Source organism: Heterodontus francisci, chromosome 3 (assembly GCF_036365525.1).
Source record: "Heterodontus francisci isolate sHetFra1 chromosome 3, sHetFra1.hap1, whole genome shotgun sequence".
Taxonomy (NCBI): domain Eukaryota; kingdom Metazoa; phylum Chordata; class Chondrichthyes; order Heterodontiformes; family Heterodontidae; genus Heterodontus; species Heterodontus francisci.
The window spans coordinates 209999737-210021092 of NC_090373.1; the positions used below are offsets into that span (position 1 = coordinate 209999737).

The window sequence follows — 21356 nt, forward strand, 5'->3', positions numbered from 1 at the left end:
ATGCTGGAAATCTGAAATAAAAACAAGAAATGCTGGAACCACTCAGCAGGTCTGGCAGCATCTGTGAAAAGAGAAGCAGGGTTAACGTTTCGGGACAGTGACCCTTCTTCGGAACTCAATTTTCTTGAGTTCTTTCCAACCTTCCATTTCCTGATTTACAGTTAATACTGGGATGTTACTTGTATCCTCAATAGTGAAGACCGATGCAAAATACCTGTTCAATTCATCTGCCATCTCCTTATTATCCATTATTAATTCCCCAGACTCACTTTCTATAGGACCAATGCTCACTTTGTTAACTCTTCTTTTTTAAATATCTATAGAAACTCTTACTGTCTTTATATTTCTAGCTAGCTTTCTCTCGTACTCTAATTTCACCTTCTTTATCAATCTTTTAGTTATTCTTTGCTGTTTTTTATATTCTGTCCAATCTTCTGACCTACCTCCCATCTTTGTGCAATTATAGGCTTTTTCTTTAAGTTTGATATTATCATTAACTGTTTCCGTTAACCACCGATGGCGGGTCCCACCCTTGGAATTTTTCTTTCTCGTTGGAATGTATCTATTCTGTGTATTCTGAAATATCCCCTTAAATGTCTGCCACTGCATCTCTATTGACCGATCCCTTAATCTGCCAGTTCACTTTAGCTAGCTCTGTTTTCATGCTCTCATAATTGCCCTTATTTAAGTTTGAAATACTAGTCTTGGACCCACTCTTCTCTCCCTCAAACTGAATGTAAAATTCAATCATATTATGTAGGAAAAGAAAGCCCACAACAAGGAGTATGAGCTGAGCAGCACAGCGTCACTCATAACAGAAATGCTATGATACAACCATCATGAACAAACTCTGAAGAGTTTGACTTTGTCTTTTAAAAAATGAACCTTTATTTTAAAAAGTAAACAATGTGGTCCAAAATGGCCACTGAAGAAAAAAGAAGTCTTGGCCTTTGTGTATTTGAACTGTCTGACAGGGACAAAGGACAAATCTTCAAATCTAAGAGGTGTCAACTGAACCCATCCTACACCCATCCGAAAACATTCCAGAATTGAAAGTTGTGAAATAGCCACATCCTGGGCCATTGTGCGATCACCATGGGGAAGAGACCAGAGCATCTCCTACCAGGATGTGAAAAGTAACACAGCTTTATCTTAAAAAAGAAAGCCGAGAGAGGGAGACTCCAGAGAAAAACAACATCCAGCAGCTTGTTTTCCAGCATACCAGAAGGCACATGCCCTGCTGTAAAATCCTACATCTACACTAGACAGCAGTGAACTAGAAGTGACCTACCATCTTCAACTGAACCTTTAACCATGAGAGAAATCTACAATCACCTCAGGCCTGCACCCAACGAGAATTCAACAGATTTATTATGACCACCCCCAGACTAAAAATCACTTTCCCTTTTTTCCCTCTCTACCTGTCTCTTGTGTGTGTGTGTGTGTGAGCAAATGTGTGAGCCGATGTGATTGCGACAATTTCAAGATAAGTCGTACTGATCGACAAACAATTGATTTTCTGTTTTTTATACCCACAAGAAAACCTGTCGCTGTCTGTTTATTTGTAAAATAAAACACCAAGAGGTTAAACCCGATTAACAAAGCACACTTACTGGGGTCAGGTGGGGAGTTGAACAGTGGGAACTACCCACATCTCACCATGTGGCAGTAGCAACAGTCTAATGCCAATGAAGGAGACAGCGCTGGATATTGCCAGAGTACCAACAGGCCAGTCCATGGGCAATGGGAAGATGGGAGCCTGAGATCAGCAGGGTTATTTGATCATCCTATCTGGGGCTGAAGGGCATGGCAGAGGCTCTTGCCTTTTTTTTATTTCATGGGATGTGGGCATCGCTGGTAAGGCCAGCATTTATTACCCATCCCTAATTGCCCTTGACTACTGAGTGGTTTGTTAAGGCCATTGCAGAGGGCAATTAAGAGTCAGCTACATTGCTGTGGGTCTGGAGTCACATGTAGGCCAGACCAGGTAAGAACGGCAGAGCTGAGGGAGAGCGAAGTGTTGAGGACAAACGTCACTGCCCTCCTCAGTGAGGGGAGAGCTACTGGAGACAGTACCATCACATTATTCCTCAGCGTCTTCCACCAGCGCAGACACATGCATGTCGTCCTGTCTTAGGACAGGGAGCACTGGGTGAACCTCATATCATCTGTGAGCAGGAGGGATGAATGTGAGGCAGCTGTGGGAGGATGGAGGACAGACACAGTGATACTCCACTGGGAAAAGATGCCAGGCCATGGTTGTCGCTGACAAGGAGGCTCTTCCTCAAGAACTAGAGGCAGTTAAGTTTGCATTTGTCAGAATACCCTGAGGCAGGCCATGGAGGAGTACATGTAGCTCTATCATGAATCAGGAATTCGATTGCATGAGCTGCTCCACCGAGAGATTGAGCTACCTCTTGGAGATCCATGTGCAGCACCACTCTGAGTGGGTACAGGAGCGGTGCGGCGGTATACACAGGAAGAGTGAGAGTCTCTGTGGCATTGACTGATCAGTGTTACTGATGGTGATGAGATGAAGAGGTGGGGCACTGGCATCATTCTTTGGCCCCTCGCCCCCCTCTGACTCAGAGACTGTCTGTGTGCCAAGGGTCTGTGACAGAGGCAGCCCCTGCAATGGCACAGGCGGGGCAATCTGTGGAAGAGCCCCCATGGGCACCTCCAAGATGAGGATGGAAGCCACGGGCATCTCAGAGCAGGTTGCCTTCACCTCATCCTCTGCCACAGGGGGATAGAAGTGGTCGAGAGAGAGAGAGAGAGAGAGAGAGAGAGACAGAGAGAGAGAAGCCATGCTGTTGATTTCACTTGCTGGGTCTGCTGGGTGCCCTTTTCCACATGCGTTTGCTATTTTGTTTACATTACAATGCTACTTGTTTTTGTTATCAGTCTAACGGTATCTGTGTATGTTATTGGTGTTCCCTGTCCGAAGGGAGACAGAGTTCTGTGGGAGAGGGCCATGGGGCCTGCCATTGGTGCATTTCCATGCTCTGTGACATTGGAAAATGTTAGCAGTGGAAACCTCATTCTCCATGGTGATGGTTGGCGATGGGACATGCCAGATGTGGGTCATCATGGAATGAGAGCTCTCCTGCTGCTGGAAGCTGACTTCTGGGATCACCAGTCATTAGGGCTCGGGGGTGATCAGGTGAAATGTTGCTGAATCAGTGTGGACCTTGTGGCCATGCCAGCCTGTCATTCACCCTGAGGCCTGGGTTGGCATCGGCGAGCGTCCTCCACAGCCTGGGTGCCAGTCATCTGGTGCCAGAAACGGCTGGCAGCGGCCATAAAAGAGAGGGAGAAAGGAGGGTCCAGACGGCGGAATTCCAAGTGACGTCAGGATTCAATAAGTGACGCGGGCACAGGGAAGCAGCTGATTGGTAAATAGGTTCAGGTGAGTTTCTCTACTTTTTCTACTATTTATACCACTGCAGTCCATTAGCTTCAAAGGTAAAGGTAAGGACTTTAGATTGTAATGGGTAGTGTTTGGAGTAGAACAAAGATCCCTAGCGTAATTAATATTTTTTAATTAAAGGGACTAACTAAGTAATCTAAAGGTAAGTCATGGCAGGAGATCTCACACCCGTAATATGCTCCTCCTGCGCTATGTGGGAAATCAGGGATTTACTTTTGTGCCAAACAGGGATAAACAATTGTTGCTGTTCATCCATGTGCTCTTTAAATGTTTGCCATTGCCTATCCACTGTCATCCCTTTAAGTAACGTTTCCCAATCCGTCACGGCCAACTTGCGCCTCATACCTTCGTAGTTTCCTTTACTAAGATTCAGGACCCTTGTCTCAGAATCAATTACGTCACTCTCCTTCTTGATTAAGAATTCTATCATATTATGGTCGCTCATCCCCAAGGGGTCTCGCACAACTGGATTGTCAATTATTCCTCTCTGATTACACAATACCCAGTCTAGGATGGCCTGTTCTCTAGTTGGTTCCTCAACGTATTGGTCCAGAAAACCATCCCGTATACACTCCAAGAATTCCTCCTCTACGGTATTGTGACTAATTTGATTTGCCCAATCTATATGCAGATTAAGGTCACCCATAATTACAGATGTTCCTTTATCGCATGCATCGCTAATTTCCTATTTAATGCCATTCCCAACATCACCATTACAGTTTGGGGGTCGAGATACAACCCCCACTAACGTTTTTTGCCCCTTAGTGTTTCTCAGCTTTACCCATACAGATTCCACCCCTGGATGTTCATTTCCCATCCCTGGTCACCTTGCAGCCATGTCTCCGTAATCCTGACTATATCATACCTGTTTACATCTATTTGCGTGATTAATTTGTCCACTTTATTGCGAATGCTCCGCGTGTTAAGGCACAAATCCTTGTCTTTTTAACATTACTTGTCCCTTTCCCACTATTTTTCACTGCGGCCCTGTTTGATTCTGGCCCTTGATTTCTCTGCCTATCACTTTTCTTATTCCTCTTACTGTCTTTTGTTCTTGTCTTTGATCTCCCCTCCTCTGACTCCTTGCAAAGGTTCCCATCCCCCTGCCATTTTAGTTGAAACCTTCCCCAACCACTCCAGCAAATACTGCCCCGAGGACATCAGTCCCGGTCCTGCCCAGGTGTAACCCGTCCAGCTTGTACTGGTCCCACCTCCCCCCAGAACAGGTCCCAATGCCCCAGGAATCTAAAACCCTCCCCCTCACACCATCTCTTCAGCAATGTATTCATCCGATATATCCTACTATTTCTACTCTGACTAGCACATGGCACTGGTAGTAATCCTGAGATCGCTACCTTTGAGGTTCTACTTTTCAACTTACTTCCAAGCTCTCTATATTCTGCTTTTAGGACCTCATCCTTTTTTTTACCTACGTCGTTTGTACCAATGTGTACCACGACCACTGGCTGTTCACCCTCCCCCTTCAGAATGTCCTGTAACCACTCTGAGACATCCTTGACCCTAGCACCAGGGAGGCAACATACCATCCTGGAGTCTCTTTTGCGGCCACAGAAACGCCTATATATTCCCCTTACAATTGAATCCCCTATAGTTATTGCATTCCCACACTTTTTACTCCTCCCCTGTGCAGCAGAGCCAACTGTGGTGCAGCGAATTGGGCTGTTGCTGCTTTGCCCTGAGAGGCCATTCCCCCCAACAGTATCCAAAGCAGTATACCTGTTTTGCAGGGGAATAGCCACAGGAGATTCCTGAACTACCTGCCTAGTCCTCTTGCTCTGCCTGGTGGTCACCCATTCCCTTCCTGCCTGTGGAGTCTGAGCCTGCGATGTGACCACCTCTCTATACGTGCTATCCACAATACTCTCCACCTCCTGGATGCTCCACAGTGTCCCCAGCTGCCGCTCCAGCTCTGAAACCCGGGCTTCCAGGAGCTGCAGCTGGAAACACTTCCTGCACACATGCCGGTCCCGGGCACTGGAATTGTTCCCGGCTTCTGACATGGAGCACGAGGAGCACACTACGGCTTCGAGCTCTCCTGCCATGACTTAACCCTTCTGGAAGATCTTAATGTCCAATAATATCAATTACTCTGGGGCCCTTCTTCCCTGGTCCTCGTTACTACAGAGCTCCCTAAAAAAAAACACTACTTACTATATTTGAAATAAACTTTAAACATTTCGTACCTGAGATATTGACCCAGCTATTTAGAGTAATTCCCTAACAGCAGTGACTCACCAACCAATCACCTTGCAGCTCTCCTGTGACATCACTGTTGGCTTTTTTTCTCAAGGTAGCCAAACCATGGCTTACAAGGGAATTTAGAGATAGCATTAGATCCAAGGAAGAGGCATATAAATTTGCCAGTAAAAACATCAGATCTGAGCATTGGGAGCAGTTTAGAATTCAGCAAAGGAGGACCAAGGGATTGATTAAGAAGGGGAAAATAGAGTACGAGAGCAAGCTTGCGGGGAACATAAAAACTGACTGTAAAAGTTTCTATAGGTATGTGAAGAGAAAAAGATTGGTGAAGACAAATGTTGGTCCCTTACAGTCAGAAATAGGGGAATTTATTATCCTGCTCCTATTTTCTATGTTTCTATGATGACCATGTGTGCAGGAAGTGTATCCATCTGCAACTACTGACTACCCGCATTACGGAGCTGGAGTTGCGGGTCGACTCACTGTGGAGCATCGGCGATGCTGAGATCGTCGTGGATAGCACGTTTAGCGAGGTGGTCACACCGCAGGCAAATACTGCAAAGGCAGAAAGGGAATGGGTGACCACCAGGCAGAGTAGAGGAAGGCAGGTAGTGCAGAAGTCCCCTGTGGCCATTCCCCTCTCTAACAGATATACCACTTTGGATATTGTTGGGGGAGATGGATCAGGGGAAAGCAACAAAAGCCAAGTTCATGGCACCATGGGTGGCTCTGCTGCGCAGGAGGGGTGGAAGAAGAGTGGCAGGGGGGATTCAATCGTAAGGGGAACAGACAGGCGTTTCTGCGGCCGCAAAAGAGACTCCAGGATGGTATGTTGCCTCCCTAATGATAGGGTCAAGGATGTCTCTGAGTGGCTGCAGGGCATTTGAGGGGGGAGGGCGAGCAGCCAGTTGTGGTACAGATCGGTATCAACGACATAAGTTAAAAAAGGGATGCGGTCCTACAAGCTGAATATAGGGAGTTAGGACTAAATTAAAAAGTAGGACCGCAAAGGTAGTAATCTCAGGATTACTCCCAGTGCCAGGTGCTAGTGAGAGCAGAAATAGCAGGATATATCAGATGAATACGTGGCTGGAGAAATGGTGTAGGGGGAGGGTTTCAGATTCCTAGGACACTGGGACTGGTTCTGGTGAAGGTGGGACCAGTACAAGCTGGACGGGTTGCATCTGGGCAGGACCAGGATCAATTTCCTCGTGAAAGGGGGGGCGTTTGCTAGTGCTGTCGGGGAGGGTTTAAACTAGAATGGCAGGGGGATGGGAATCTGAGCAGGGAGACAGAGAGAGGGAAACAAGGATAGAAATGAAAGACAGAAAGGTAAGAAGCAAAAGTGGAAGGCAGAGAAAACAAGGCGATAAGCAAATGGGGCCGTAGTGCAAAATAAAACTAAGATGACTAACAATGTTAAAAAGACAAGTCTAAAGGCATTGAGTCTTAATGTGTGGAACATTCGCAATAAGGCGGATGAATTAACAGTGCAAATAGATATAAACAGTTATGATACAGTTGCGATTATGGAGACATGGCTGCAGGGTGACCAAGGATGGGAACTGAACATTCAGGGGTATTCAGTATTTAGGAAGGACAGGCAAAAAGGGAAAGGAGATGGGGTAGCATTGTTAGTAAAGGAGGAAATCAATGCAATAGTGAGGAAGGATATTGACTCAGAAAATCATGATGTGGAATCTGTATGGGTGAAAGTAAGAAACACCGAGGGGCAGAAAATGTTGGTGGGGTTGTCTATAGGCCCCCAAACAGTAGTGGAGATGTAAGGGAAGGCATTAAACAGGAAATCAGAGATGCATACAATAAGGGTACAACTGTAATCATGGGTGACTTTAATCTACATATAGATTGGTCAAACCAAATTAGCAATAATACTGTGGAGGAGGATTTCCTGGAGTGCGTACGTGATGGTTTTTTAGACTAAAACGTTGAGGAACCAACTAGAGAACAGGCTATACTAGAATGGGTATTGTGCAATGAGAAAGGATTAATTAACATTCTTGTTGTGCGGGGTCCCTTGGGGAGGAGCGACCATAACATGATAGAATTCTTCATTTAGATGTAGAGTGAAGTAGTTGAATTCGAAACGAGGGTCCTGAATCTAAATAAAGGAAACTACGAAGGTATGAGGCGCGAGTTGGCTATGGTAGATTGGGGAACTTTACTAAAAGGGTTGACAGTGGATAGGCAATAGATAATATTTGAAGAACGTGTGCATGAATTACAACAATTATTCATTCCTGTCTGGCACAAAAATAAAACCGGAAAGGTGGCTCAACCTTGGCTTACAAAAGAAATTAGGGATAGTATTCGATCCAAAGAGGAAGCATATAAAATTGCCAGAAAAAGCAGCAGGTCTGAGGATTGGGAACGGTTTAGAATTCAGCAAAGGAGGACAAAGAGGTTGATTAAGCGGGGGAAATAGAGTATGAGAGTAAACTTGTGGGGAACATAAAAACTGACTGTAAAAGTTTCTATAAATATGTGAAGAGAAAAAGATTAGTGAAGACAAATGGAGGTCCCTTACAGTCAGAAACAGGGGAAATTACAATGGGGAACAAAGAAATGGCAGAACAATTAAACACATACTTTGGTTCTGTCTTCACAAAGGACGACACAAATAACCTCCCAGAAATGTTAAGGAACCAAGGGTCTAATGAGAGGGAGGAACTGAAGGAAATCAGTATTAGTAAAAAAAATACTGCTAGGGGGAAATTAATGGGGTTAAAAGCTGACAAATCCCCAGGGCCTGATAATCTCCATCCCAGAGTACTAAAGGAAGTGGCCCAGGTAACAGTGGATGCATTGGTGATCATCTTCCAAAATTCTATAGACTCTGGAGCTGTTCCTCCAGATTGGAGGGTGGCAAATGTAACCCCACTATTTAAAAAAAGAAGGGAGAGAGAAAACAGGGAATTACAAACCAGTTAGCCTTACATCAGTAGTGGGGAAAATGCTATTGTCCATTATAAAGGATGTGATAGGATTAGGCAAAGTCAGCATGGGTTTACGAAAGGGAAATCATGCTTAACAAATCTACTAGAGTTTTTTGAGGATGTAACTAGTAGAATAGATAAGGGAGAACCAGTGGATGTGGTGTATTTGGATTTTCAGAAGGCTTTAGATACGGTCCCACATAAGAGGTTAGTATGCAAAATTAAAGCACATGGGATTGGGGGTAATATACTGGCATGGATTGAGAATTGGTTGACAGACAGGAAGCAGAGAGCAAGAATAAATGGGTCTTTTTCCGGGTGGCAGGCAGTGAGTAGTGGGGTACCGCAGGGATCAGTACTTGGGCCCCAGCTATTCACAATATATATTAATGACTTGGGTGAGGGAACTAATTGTAACATTTCCAAGTTTGCAGACGACACTAAGCTGGAGAGGAAAGTGAGCTGTGAGGAGGATGCAAGTCTGGACAAGTTGGGTGAGTGGGCAAATGCATGGCAGACGCAGAATAACGTGGATAAATGTGAGGTTATCCACTTTAGTTGTAAAAACAAAAAGGCAGATTATTATCTGAATGGTGATAGATTGGGAAAGGGGGAGATGCAATGAGATCTGGGTGTCCTTGTGCACCAATTGCTGAAAGCAAGCATTCAGGTGTAGCAAGCAGTTAGGAAGTTGAATGGTATGTTGGCCTTCATTGCGTGAGGATTTGAGTACAGGAGCAAGGATGTCTTACTGCAGTTTTACAGGGCCTTGGTGAGACCACATCTGGAGTATTGTGTGCAGTTTTGGTCTCCTTATCTGAGGAAGGATGTTCTTGCCATGGAGGGAGTGCAAAGAAGATTTACTAGGCTGATTCCTGGGATGGCAGGATTGACTTATGAGGAGAGATTGGGTCGACTCGGCCTATATTCACTAGAGTTTAGAAGAATGAGGGGGGATCTCATAGAAACCTATAAAATTCTAACAGGACTAGACAGGCTAGATGCAGGGAGGATGTTCCCGATGGTTGGAGAGTCCAGAACCAGGGGTCACAGTCTCAGGATACGGAGTATGTCATTTAGAACCAAGATGAGGAGAAATTTCTTCACTCAGAGGGTGGTGAACCTGTGGAATTCTCTACCACAGAAGGCAGTGGAGGCCAAGTCATTAAATATATTCAAGAAGGAGATAGATATATTTCTTAATACCAAAGGGATCAAGGGATATGGGGAGAAAGCAGGAACAGGGTACTGAATTAGACGATCAGCCATGATCTTTTTTGAATGGTGGAGCAGGCCCGAAGGGCCGATTGGTCTACTCCTGCTCCTATTTTTCTATGTTTCTATGTTGCTACCTCTTCAGCAATCCCTACCTCCTCTTCTTCCTCCTCCGAGGTGGAGTGACGTTCCACAAGAAGACAATAAATAGGAGCAGGAGTAGTCTATTCGGCCCATCGAGCCTGCTCTGCCATTCAATACCATCATGGCTGATCTTGGGCTTCAATTCCAATTTCCTGCCCACTCCCCATATCCCTTGATTCCCTGCAAGACCAAAAATCTCTCCATCTCAGCCTTAAATGTATTCAATGATGGAGGATCCACAACCCTCTGGGGTAGAGAATTCCAAAGATTCACAACCCTTTGAGTGAAGTAATTTGTCCTCATCTCAGTCCTGAATGATTGGCTCCTTATCCTGAGACTGTGTCCCCGTGTTCTAGATTCCCTGACCAATGGGAATAATCTCTCAGCTTCTTCCCAATCAAGCCCTTTCACAGTCTTGTATGTCTCAATTCGATCACCTCTCATTCTTCTAAACTCCAGAGAATATAGGCCCAATTTCCTCAGTCTCTCATCATAGGACAACCCCCTCATCCCAGGGACTAATTTAATAAATCTTCACTGCACTGCCTCCAATGCAAGTATATCCTTTCTTAAATGTGGAGACCAAAACTACACACAGTATTCCAGGTGTGGTCTCACCAAAGCCCTGTACAACTGTAGCAAGACTTCTTTATTCCTGTTCTCCAATCCCCTTTGCAATAAAGGCCAACATCCCATTTGCCTTCCTAATAGCCCTCTGCACCTGCATGTTAACTTTGTGCGTTTCTTGTACGAATATCCTCAAGTCTCTCTGAACATCAACACTTACCAGTTTCACACCTTTTAAAAAAATATTCTTCTTTACTATTTTTATGACAAAGTGAACAACTTCACACTTCCCTACATTATACTCCATTTGACATCTTGTTACCCACTCATTTAACCTGTCTATATCTTTTTGCAGCCTCTCTGCGTCCTCCCTGCAGCTTACCTTTTCACCAAGCTTTCTATCATCAGCAAACTTAGATACATTACTTTCTGACTCTTCATCCAAGTCATTAATATGGAGTGTAAATAGCTGAGTCCCCAGCACTCAGCCTTGCGGGACCCCGCTCTTCACTACCTGCCAACTTGAAAATGCCCCATTTAAGCCCACTCTCTGTTCCTATCTGTTAACCAATCCTCTATCCATGCTAATATATTACCCCCAACACCATGAGCCCTTATCGTGTCTATTAATCTTTTATGTGCCACCTTATCGAACGCCTTTTGGAAATCCAGGTATACTACGTCTACTGGTTCCCCTTTACCCTACCAGTTATATCCTCAAAAAACTCGAATAAATTTGTCAATCAGGATCTCCCTTTAGTAAAACCATACTGACTTGTTCTAATTATGTCAATCAGGATCTCCCTTTAGTAAAACCATACTGACTTGTTCTAATTATGTCAATCAGGATCTCCCTTTAGTAAAACCATACTGACTTGTTCTAATCATACTATGCTTTTCCAAGTGCAATGTTAAGACTTCTTTAATAATAGTTTCCAGCATCTTCCCAATGACTGATGTTAGGCTAACTGGCCTGTACAACAAAGAACAAAGAACAGTACAGCACAGGAACAGGCCATTCGGCCCTCCAAGCCTGCGCCGATCTTGATCCTGTCTAAACTAAAACCTTCTGCACTTCCGGGGACCGTATCCCTCTATTCCCATCCTATTCATGTATTTGTCAAGATGCCTCTTAAACGTCATTATCGTATCTGCTTCCACCACCTCCCCTGGCAGCAAGTTCCAGGCACTCACCACCCTCTGTGTAAAAAACTTGCCTCGCACATCCCCTCTAAACTTTGCCCCTCGCACCTTAAATTAGAGATACAGCACTGAAACAGGCCCTTCGGCCCACCGAGTCTGTGCCGACCAGCAACCACCCATTTATACTAATCCTACACTCCTACCAAACATCCCCATCTGTCCCTATATTTCCCTACCACCTACCTATACTAGTGACAATTTATAATGGCCAATTTACCTACCAACCTGCAAGTCTTTTGGCTTGTGGGAGGAAACCGGAGCACCCGGAGAAAACCCACGCAGACACAGGGAGAACTTGCAAACTCCACACAGGCAGTGCCCAGAATCGAACCCGGGTCCCTGGAGCTGTGAGGCTGCAGTGCTAACCACTGCGCCACTGTGCCGCCCACTATGTCCCCTAGTAACTGATTCATCTACCCTGGGAAAAAGCTTCTGACTATCCACTCTGTCCATGCCGTTCATAACTTTGTAAACCTCTATCATGTCGCCCCTCCATCTCCGTCGTTCCAGTGAAAACAATCCGAGATTATCCAGCCTCTCCTCATAGCTAATGCCCTCCAGACCAGGCAACATCCTGGTAAACCTCCTCTGTAGCCTCTCCAAAGCCTCCACGTCCTTCTGGTAGTGTGGCGACCAGAATTGCACGCAATATTCTAAGTGTGGCCGAACTAAGGTTCTGTACAGCTGCAACATGACTTGCCAATTTTTATACTCTATGCCCCGACCGATGAAGGCAAGCATGCCGTATGCCTTCTTGACTACCTTATCCACCTGCGTTGCCACTTTCAGTGACCTGTGGACCTGTACGCCCAGATCTCTCTGCCTGTCAATACTCCTAAGGGTTCTGCCATTTACTGTATACTTCCCACCTGCATTAGACCTTCCAAAATGCATTACCTCACATTTGTCCGGATTAAACTCCATCTGCCATTTCTCCGCCCAAGTCTCCAACCGATCTATATCCTGCTGTATCCTCTGACAATCCTCATCACTATCCGCAACTCCACCAACCTTTGTGTCGTCCGCAAACTTACTAATCAGACCAGCTACATTTTCCTCCAAATATATACTACAAACAGCAAAGGTCCCAGCACTGATCCCTGCGGAACACCACTAGTCACATCCCTCCATTCAGAAAAGCACCCTTCCACTGCTACCCTCTGTGTTCTATGACCGAGCCAGTTCTGTATCCATCTTGCCAGCTCACCTCTGATCCCGTGTGACTTCACCTTTTATACCAGTCTGCCATGAGGGACCTTGTCAAAGGCTTTACTGAAGTCCATATAGATAACATCCACTGCCCTTCCTTCATCAATCATCTTTGTCACTTCCTCAAAAAACTCGATCAAGTTAGTGAGACACGACCTCCCCTTTACAAAACCATGCTGCCTCTCGCTAATGTAGTTCCTTATTCTCTCTACCTCCTTTCTTGAAAAGCAGCATAACATTTGCCAACTTACAATCTGACGGGCCCATTCCTCAATCTAAGGAATTCTGGAAAATCATAGCCAGTGCATCTGCTATCTCAAGCTATCTCTTCGTCTATTTCTTTTCGAGCCCTGGGGTGTAGGCCATCTGGTCCCGGGGACTTGTCAGATTTTAGTCCCTCAAGTTTCTCCAATACTTTTTCTCGGCTGATATCAATTTCCTTAATTTCCTCACTCTTTTTAGCCCGTAGGTTACTGCCTATTTCTTGTTGGAACTTGTGTCTTCTACTGTGAAAACAGACACAAAATATTTGTTCAATGTCTGCCATTTCCTCATTCCCCATGATAATTTCTCCTGTCTCTGTCTCTAAGGGACCAATGTTTACTTGAGTTACTCTCTTCCTTTTTATGTAATTATAAAAGCTCTTGCAATCTGTTTTTATATTGCTGGCTAGTTTACTCTCAAATTCTATTTTTTTCCTTTTTATTAACTTTTTGGTGGCCCTTTGCTGGTTTCTAAAACACTCTCAATCTTCAGACTTGCTACTATTTTTTGCAACATTGTAAACCTCTTCTTTTAGTCTAATACTCTGCTTAACTTCCTGAGTGAGCTACGGATGGCCCTTTCTGGACGAGTTCCAGGTCTTCCTCTTCATCCATCTCCAGGCCTCTTTGTATTGTCATGTTGTGCAGGGCCTGGCAGACAACCATGATACAAGACACTCTGGCTACATTGGACTGGTGGGCACCACCTGACCAAGGCAGCAGAAGGGCATCTTCAAGATGCCAATGGTCTGTTCAATGCAGGTCTGTGTTAGGAGATGGCTCTGATTGTAGCACCTCTCTCCATCTGTGGACAAGTGTCAGGAGCTACCTCCTTAGGGAATAACCCTTATCCCCACAGCCACCCACAGAGTCTCAAAGTGGAGCACCTGGGACTCTAACAGGATACAAGAGGCATGACAGCTGCCTGGGAACTGGGCACAGTCCTGCCAGATTCACTCCCTCTGGTCATAGACCAGCTGGATGTCCAATGAATTGTAGCCCCTTCTGTTCAGGAATCTGACTGGCCGGTCGCTGGGTGCCTCGATGGCCACATGGGCACAGTCAATGATGTCCTGCACCTGAGGGAATCCATCAATGGAAGCGAAACCCAATGCCCTCTGGGCCTGCACAGGCCCATCTGTGTCATAGTGGATGTAGTCCTCCGCCCTCCTGAATATGGCATCTGTGACCTGCTTGATGGTGTGATGAGCTGCCGACTACGAGATGCCACCTAGGTCCACAGGTGATCCCTGGAATGACCTGGTTGCATAGAAATTCAGGCTGTTGGAGACCTTGACTGCTGCAAGTAAGGAATTGCCATGGGGGGGCTGCAAGGCCTCAAGTATTGTAAATCAAAGCACAAAGGTCCGAGACATTCTGGCGCAGCCTCCTATGGCACTGGCACTCTGCCATTTGCAGGTAACTGACTTTTGGACCACAGACCCAATGCCTTCTTCCCCTGCAGTCTCCTGCTGTGTGCCTCGGACCTCCTGATGTTCAGAATGTTGCATCAGCTGAAGCCCATCCTGGCTGCTCTGTCCAAAGTCAGAGTAGCCAGTTCCCATCTGAACTCTCTCAGCTGGGCTTTGTGCATTCACCAGGTCTTCCCCTGCCAATCACAACTGCCTCAGTGATGCCAGTGAGCTCACATCCCTCTCTAGATTCCGACCAAACAAGTCTTACAGCTATGGGGAGAGAGTGGTGTAGTGGTTATGTCACCTGACTAGTGATACAGGTTTAAATCCCACTACAGCAGCTGATGGAGTTTCAATTCAATTCATTCATAAACATCTGGGACCCAGGACTGCCCATTGCGAACACAATTTCCAATTCAAACCACCACCCACTCCCATTCCCACTGCCATTAGAAAATCCAGCTGAGAAAACAGCCTATCTCAGCACCATGAAAATGTGGATTCTTGTAGCTCCTGTGCCTTTTCCACATCCACCTCTCTCCTGCCACCCTTTGCCTCTCCTGCCCTCACCCGGTGCACTCACCGGTCTCCCGGCTCCTGCTCTTTACTCGTCATTTTCAATCGTTCCTCCCAAGATTCTCTTCAAACCTGCGGAGAAGGAAAGACAACATGTCAGAGAAGACTGTGGGCCAGGAATGACCCTCACTGACCCAGACTGACTCTCACTGACCCTCACTGACTCTCACTGACCCTCACCGTCCCTCACTGACCCAGACTGACTCTCACTGACACTCACTGTCCCTCACTGACCCAGACTGACTCTCACTGACCCTCACTGTCCCTCACTGACCCAGACTGACTCTCACTGACCCTCACTGTCCCTCACTGACCCTCACTGTCCCTCACTGACCCACACTGACTCTCACTGACCCACACTGATGTACAATGACCCAGACCAACTCAGACTGACCCTCACTGTCCCAGACTGACTCTCACTGACCCTCACTGTCCCTCACTGACCCACACTGACTCTCACTGACCCACACTGATGTACAATGACCCAGACCAACTCAGACTGACCATCACTGTCCCACACTGACTCTCACTGACCCTCACTGTCCCTCATTGACCCACACTGACTCTCACTGACCAACACTGATGTACAATGACCCAGACCAACTCAGACTGACCATCACTGTCCCACACTGACTCTCACTGACCCTCACTGTCCCTCACTGACCCACACTGACTCTCACTGACCCACACTGATGTACAATGACCCAGACCAACTCAGACTGACCCTCACTGTCCCACACTGACTCTCACTGACCCTCATTGTCCGTCACTGACCCACACTGATGTACAATGACCCAGACCAACTCAGACTGACCCTCACTGTCCCACACTGACTCTCACTGACCCTCACTGACCCAGACTAGTGCTCACTGACCCTCATTGTCCCACACTGACCCACACTGACCCTCACTGACCCAGACTGACTCTCACTGACCCAGACTGAACCTCACTGACCCAGACTGACTCTCACTGACCCACACTGACCCTCACTGACCCAGACTGACTCTCACTGACCCAGACTGACCCTCACTGACCCAGACTGACTCTCATTGATCCACACTGACCCTCACTGACCCACACTGACTCTCACTGACCCACACTGATGTACAATGACCCAGACCAACTCAGACTGACCCTCACTGTCCCACACTGACTCTCACTGACCCACACTGACTCTCACTGACCCACACTGATGTACAATGACCCAGACCAACTCAGACTGACCATCACTGTCCCACACTGACTCTCACTGACCCTCACTGTCCCTCACTGACCCACACTGACTCTCACTGACCCACACTGACGTACAATGACCCAGACCAACTCAGACTGACCCTCACTGTCCCACACTGACTCTCACTGACCCTCACTGTCCCTCACTGACCCAGACTGACTCTCACTGACCCTCACTGTCCCTCACTGTCCCTCACTCACCCACACTGACTCTCACTGACCCACACTGACTCTCACTGACCCACACTGATGTCCAATGACCCAGACCAACTCAGACTGACCCTCACTGTCCCACACTGACTCTCACTGACCCTCACTGACCCAGACTAGTGCTTACTGACCCTCATTGTCCCACACTGACCCACACTGACCCTCACTGACCCAGACTGACTCTCACTGACCCAGACTGAACCTCACTGACCCAGACTGACTCTCACTGACCCACACTGACCCTCACTGACCTAGACTGACTCTCACTGACCCAGACTGACCCTCACTGACCCAGACTGACTCTCATTGATCCACACTGACCCTCACTGACCCACACTGACTCTCACTGACCCACACTGACCCTCACTGACCCAGAGTGACTGTCACTGACCCACACTGACCCTCACTGACCCACACTGATGCTCAATGACCCAGACTGACTCTCACTGACCCTCACTGTCCCTCACTGACCCAGACTGAATCTCATTGACCCACACTGATGCTCAATGACCCAGGCCAACTCAGACTGACCCTCACTGACTCAGACTGACTCTCACTGACCCTCACTGACCCTCACTGACTCTCACTGACCCACGCTGTCTCTCACTGACCCACACTGATGCTCAATGACCCAGACCAACTCAGACTGACTCTCACTGTCCCAGACTGACTCTCACTGACCCTCACTGACCCTCACTGTCCCACACTGACTCTCACTGACCCTCACTGTCCCTCACTGACCCAGACTGACCCACACTGGTGCTGAATGACCCAGACCAACTCAGACTGACCCTCACTGTCCCACACTGTCCCTCACTGACCCACACTGATGCTCAATGACCCAGACCAACTCAGACTGACCCTCACTGACCCAGCCTGTCCCTCACTGACCCAGACTGTCCCTCACTGACCCAGACTGATCCTCACCGACCCAGACTGCCTCTCACTGCCCCTCACTGACCCAGCCTGTCCCTCACTGACCCAGACTGTAGTTCACGGACCCAGACTGACCCTCACCGACCCAGACTGACCCTCACAGACCCTCACCGACCCAGACAGCCTCTCACTGCCCCTCACTGACCCAGCCTGTCCCTCACTGACCCAGACTGAGCCTCACTGATGCAGACTGATCTTCACTGACCCAGACTGTCCCTCACTGACCCAGACTGACCCTCACCGACCCAGACTGCCTCTCACTGACCCAGCCTGTCCCTCACTGACCCAGACTGTCCCTCACTGACTCTCACTGATCCAGACTGTCCTTCACTGACCCAGGCTGAGCCTCACTGATGCAGACTGATCTTCACTGACCCAAACTGACTCTCACTGACCCAGACTGACCCTCACTGACAAAGACTGTCCCTCATTGTCCCTCACTACCCAGACTGTCCCTCACTGTCCCTCACTTAGGTTCACTGACCCTCACTGTCCCTCACTGACCCAGACTGTCTCTCACTGCCCCTCACTGACTCAGACTGTCTCTCACTGCCCCTCACTGACTCTCACTGACCCAGACTGTCCCTCACTGATGCAGACTGATCCTCACTGACCCTCACTGACTCTCACTGATCCAGACTGTCGTTCACTGATCCAGACTGACTCTCACTGACCCGGATGACCCTCACTGTCCCTCACCGACCCAGACTGACTCTCACTGACCCAGACTGTCCTCACTGACCCAGACTGACCGTCACTGACCCTCACTGTCCCTCACCGACCCAGACTGACTCTCACTGACCCAGACTGTCCCTCATTGATGCAGACTGATCCTCACTGACCCAGACTGCCCCTCACTGACTCTCACTGACCCAGACTGTCCCTCACTGACCCGGACTGACCCTCACTGACCCGGACTGACCCTCACTGACCCAGACTGACCTTCACTGACCCAGACTGTCCCTCATTGATGCAGACTGATCCTCACTGACCCAGACTGCCCCTCACTGACTCTCACTGATCCAGACTGTCCCTCACTGACCCGGACTGACCCTCACTGTCCCTCACTGACCCAGACTGACCTTCACCGACCCAGACTGACCCTCACTGACCCAGACTGACCCTCACTGACCTTCGCTGTCCTGCACTGATCCTCATCGATCCCCACTGACCTAGACTGACCTTCCCTGTCCCTCCCTGACCCAGACTGTCCCTCGCTGACCCTCAGCATCCCTTATTGACACGGACTTACCTTCACTGTCTCTCACTGACCCTCCCTGTCCCTCCCTGACCCAGACTGTCCCTCGCTGACCCAGAGTGACCCTCACTGACCCTCATTGTCCCTTACTAACACAGACCTACTCTGACTGACCCAGACTGATCCTCCCTAACGCAGACTGGCCTTCACAGTCCCTCACTGACCCTCCCTGTCCCTCCCTGACCCAGACTGATCCTCACTGACCCAGACTGTCCCTCACTGTCCCTCACACATATACACTCACACATGTACACACAGCTAGAGACACAAACATACAGTTAGACACACACACACTTGTGTGCACACAGATTCAGACACACAAACCTGTTCATACACAGATATACAGTTACACACACATACACTCACTCTCGTGCACACATCTGAATACACACTCTAATTTCCATCATCTATCTAGCTTGCTCTATGTTCGACACTTACGTGTGAGAGCTGTGCTGACTGTATTGTTGATGTGCGACAGGATAGAACTACAGCAAGCGGAAGCACCTTCGGAGGGAGAGAGTGAGTGAGTGAGTGAGTCAGAGAGAGACAGGACTCTAGTCAGCAGCAACCATTTCAACATCACACATGAAACTAATCCTGGTTACCATTAACATCTTATTTTTTTCTGTGGTTCTGGGTGGGAGAACTTCCTGAGCTTGGAATTTGGCAAATGTATCCACATCAGCAGCCAGGAACGATTCATGCAGCAATAATCAAGCAGAGATAGAGTGAGGTACAGAGAGAGAGAGAGAGAGAGTAAGCAAAGGGAATGGGGGAGAGAGAGAGAGAGTGTGGAAGGGAGAAAGACAAATAGAGGGAGAGACTGAGACACAGAGCGGGAGCAAAGGGAAGGAGAGAATGTATGAAAGAGACACAGAGAAAGAGAGAGAGACTGCGACAGAGAGAGGGAGAGACTGAGGCACAGAGACTGTGCCAAGGGAATGCGAGAGTGTGAGAGAAAGAGACTAAGACACAGAGAGCAAAGGGGGCAGAGATACAGTGTGAAATAGGGAATGAGAGGAAGAGGGAATGAGAGAGTCAGACTGAAGCTAAAGTAAACGTTGATCCCTTAGAGGATGAGACTGGGGAATTAATAATGGGAAGAAGGCAGAGACTTTGAACAACTATTTTGTATCTGTCTTCATGGTAGGAGACACTAAAGTATCCCAATAATAGCAGAAAATCAGAGGGCTAAAGGGGAGGAACTTGAAACAATCACTACCAGTGGAGAAAAAGTAATAGGCAAACTAATGGACTCAATGCTGACAAGCCCTGGGTTGTTCACTTATTATTTATTTGAGGCCACTATATATGCTTGTATTGCATGCACAGTGTATCAGCAGAGGGAATGGATAATAAAGTTTCAGTTTACAGCAGCAATACAGAAGGTAGTGCCACCTGTTCCTTCCAGAGATTTACAACCGCAGATCTACAGTGTCGGATCTTACACCCTGGACCCGATGGCCTGTATCCGAGGGTCTTAAAAGAAGTGGCTGCAGAGATAGTAGATGCATTGGTTGTAATCTCCCAAAACTCCCTGGATTCTGGAAACGTCACTGCGGATTGGAAAACTGCATATTTTAACACCTCTATTCAAGAAAGGAGGGAGACCAAAAGCAGGAAACTATAGGCCAGTTAGTCTAACATCTGTCATTGGGAAAATGCTAGAATCCATTATTAAGGAAGTAGTAGCAGGACATTTAGAAAATCATAATACAATCGGGCAGAGTCAACATGGTTTTATAAAAGGGAAATCGTGTTTGACAATTTTATTAGAGTTCTTTGAGGATGTAATAAGCAGGGTGGATAAAGGGGAACCAGTAGATGTAGTGTATTTGGATTTCCAAAAGGCATTTGATAAGGTGCCACATAAAAGGTTACGACGCAAGATAAGAGCTCATGGTGTTGGGGGTAACATATTAGCAGGGATAGAGGATTGGCTAACTATCAGGAAACAGAGAGTCGGGATAAATGGGTCATTTTCAGGTTGGCAAACTGTAACTGGTGGTGTGCTACAGGGATCAGTGCTGGGGCCTCAACTATTTACAATCTGTATTAATGACTTGGATGAAGGGACAGTGTGTATTGTAGCCAGATTTGCTGACAATACAAAAATAGGTAGGAAAGCAAGGAGTGAGGAGGACACAAAGGCCAGGATTTTATGAGCCCCACAGCATTCCTGATGATTGGTGTAACTTCCACTTCTGCTGCATTTACTGTTTTACATGTGATTTTATATGTAAATGAACTGTGTGGCGACAGGCACGGGGAACATGTGGGATCATGCGTCAGGGGCAGCCTTTCACTGCCCCAAGCACCGTGACTGTCACAGTTCTAAAACATTCAGTGTTTGCAGCCTCAAGGACCAGTAGCCTTCCTTTCATGTAAGTATCTTCAGAATAACTTAAATTGAAGCTTTTCCTTAATTCAAAATGTTCTTGCCTCCTTTATTTTGTGAAAGTCACCAGTCATATATCATTTATTTCCCTGCGGCCAAAGTGAATGACATGGCAGCCAGTA

General features: G+C 47.3%; 1 protein-coding gene across 4 annotated transcripts in view; it reads right to left on the minus strand.

Annotated features, from left to right (window-relative positions):
* LOC137366505 (equilibrative nucleoside transporter 1-like) overlaps positions 1-21356 on the minus strand; it is a 352530-nt gene that overhangs the window by 223761 nt on the left and 107413 nt on the right. For 3 of the 4 annotated variants that reach the window (XM_068028318.1, XM_068028303.1, XM_068028312.1), the window contains 2 exons: positions 19275-19340; positions 15207-15271 (listed from right to left, as the gene is read on the minus strand). In XM_068028318.1, coding sequence (XP_067884419.1) covers positions 15207-15238 — 32 coding nt within the window. In that variant the 5' untranslated portion in view covers positions 15239-15271; positions 19275-19340. The remainder of the gene's footprint in view (positions 1-15206; positions 15272-19274; positions 19341-21356) is intronic. The other variant, XM_068028319.1, reaches the window with a different exon arrangement.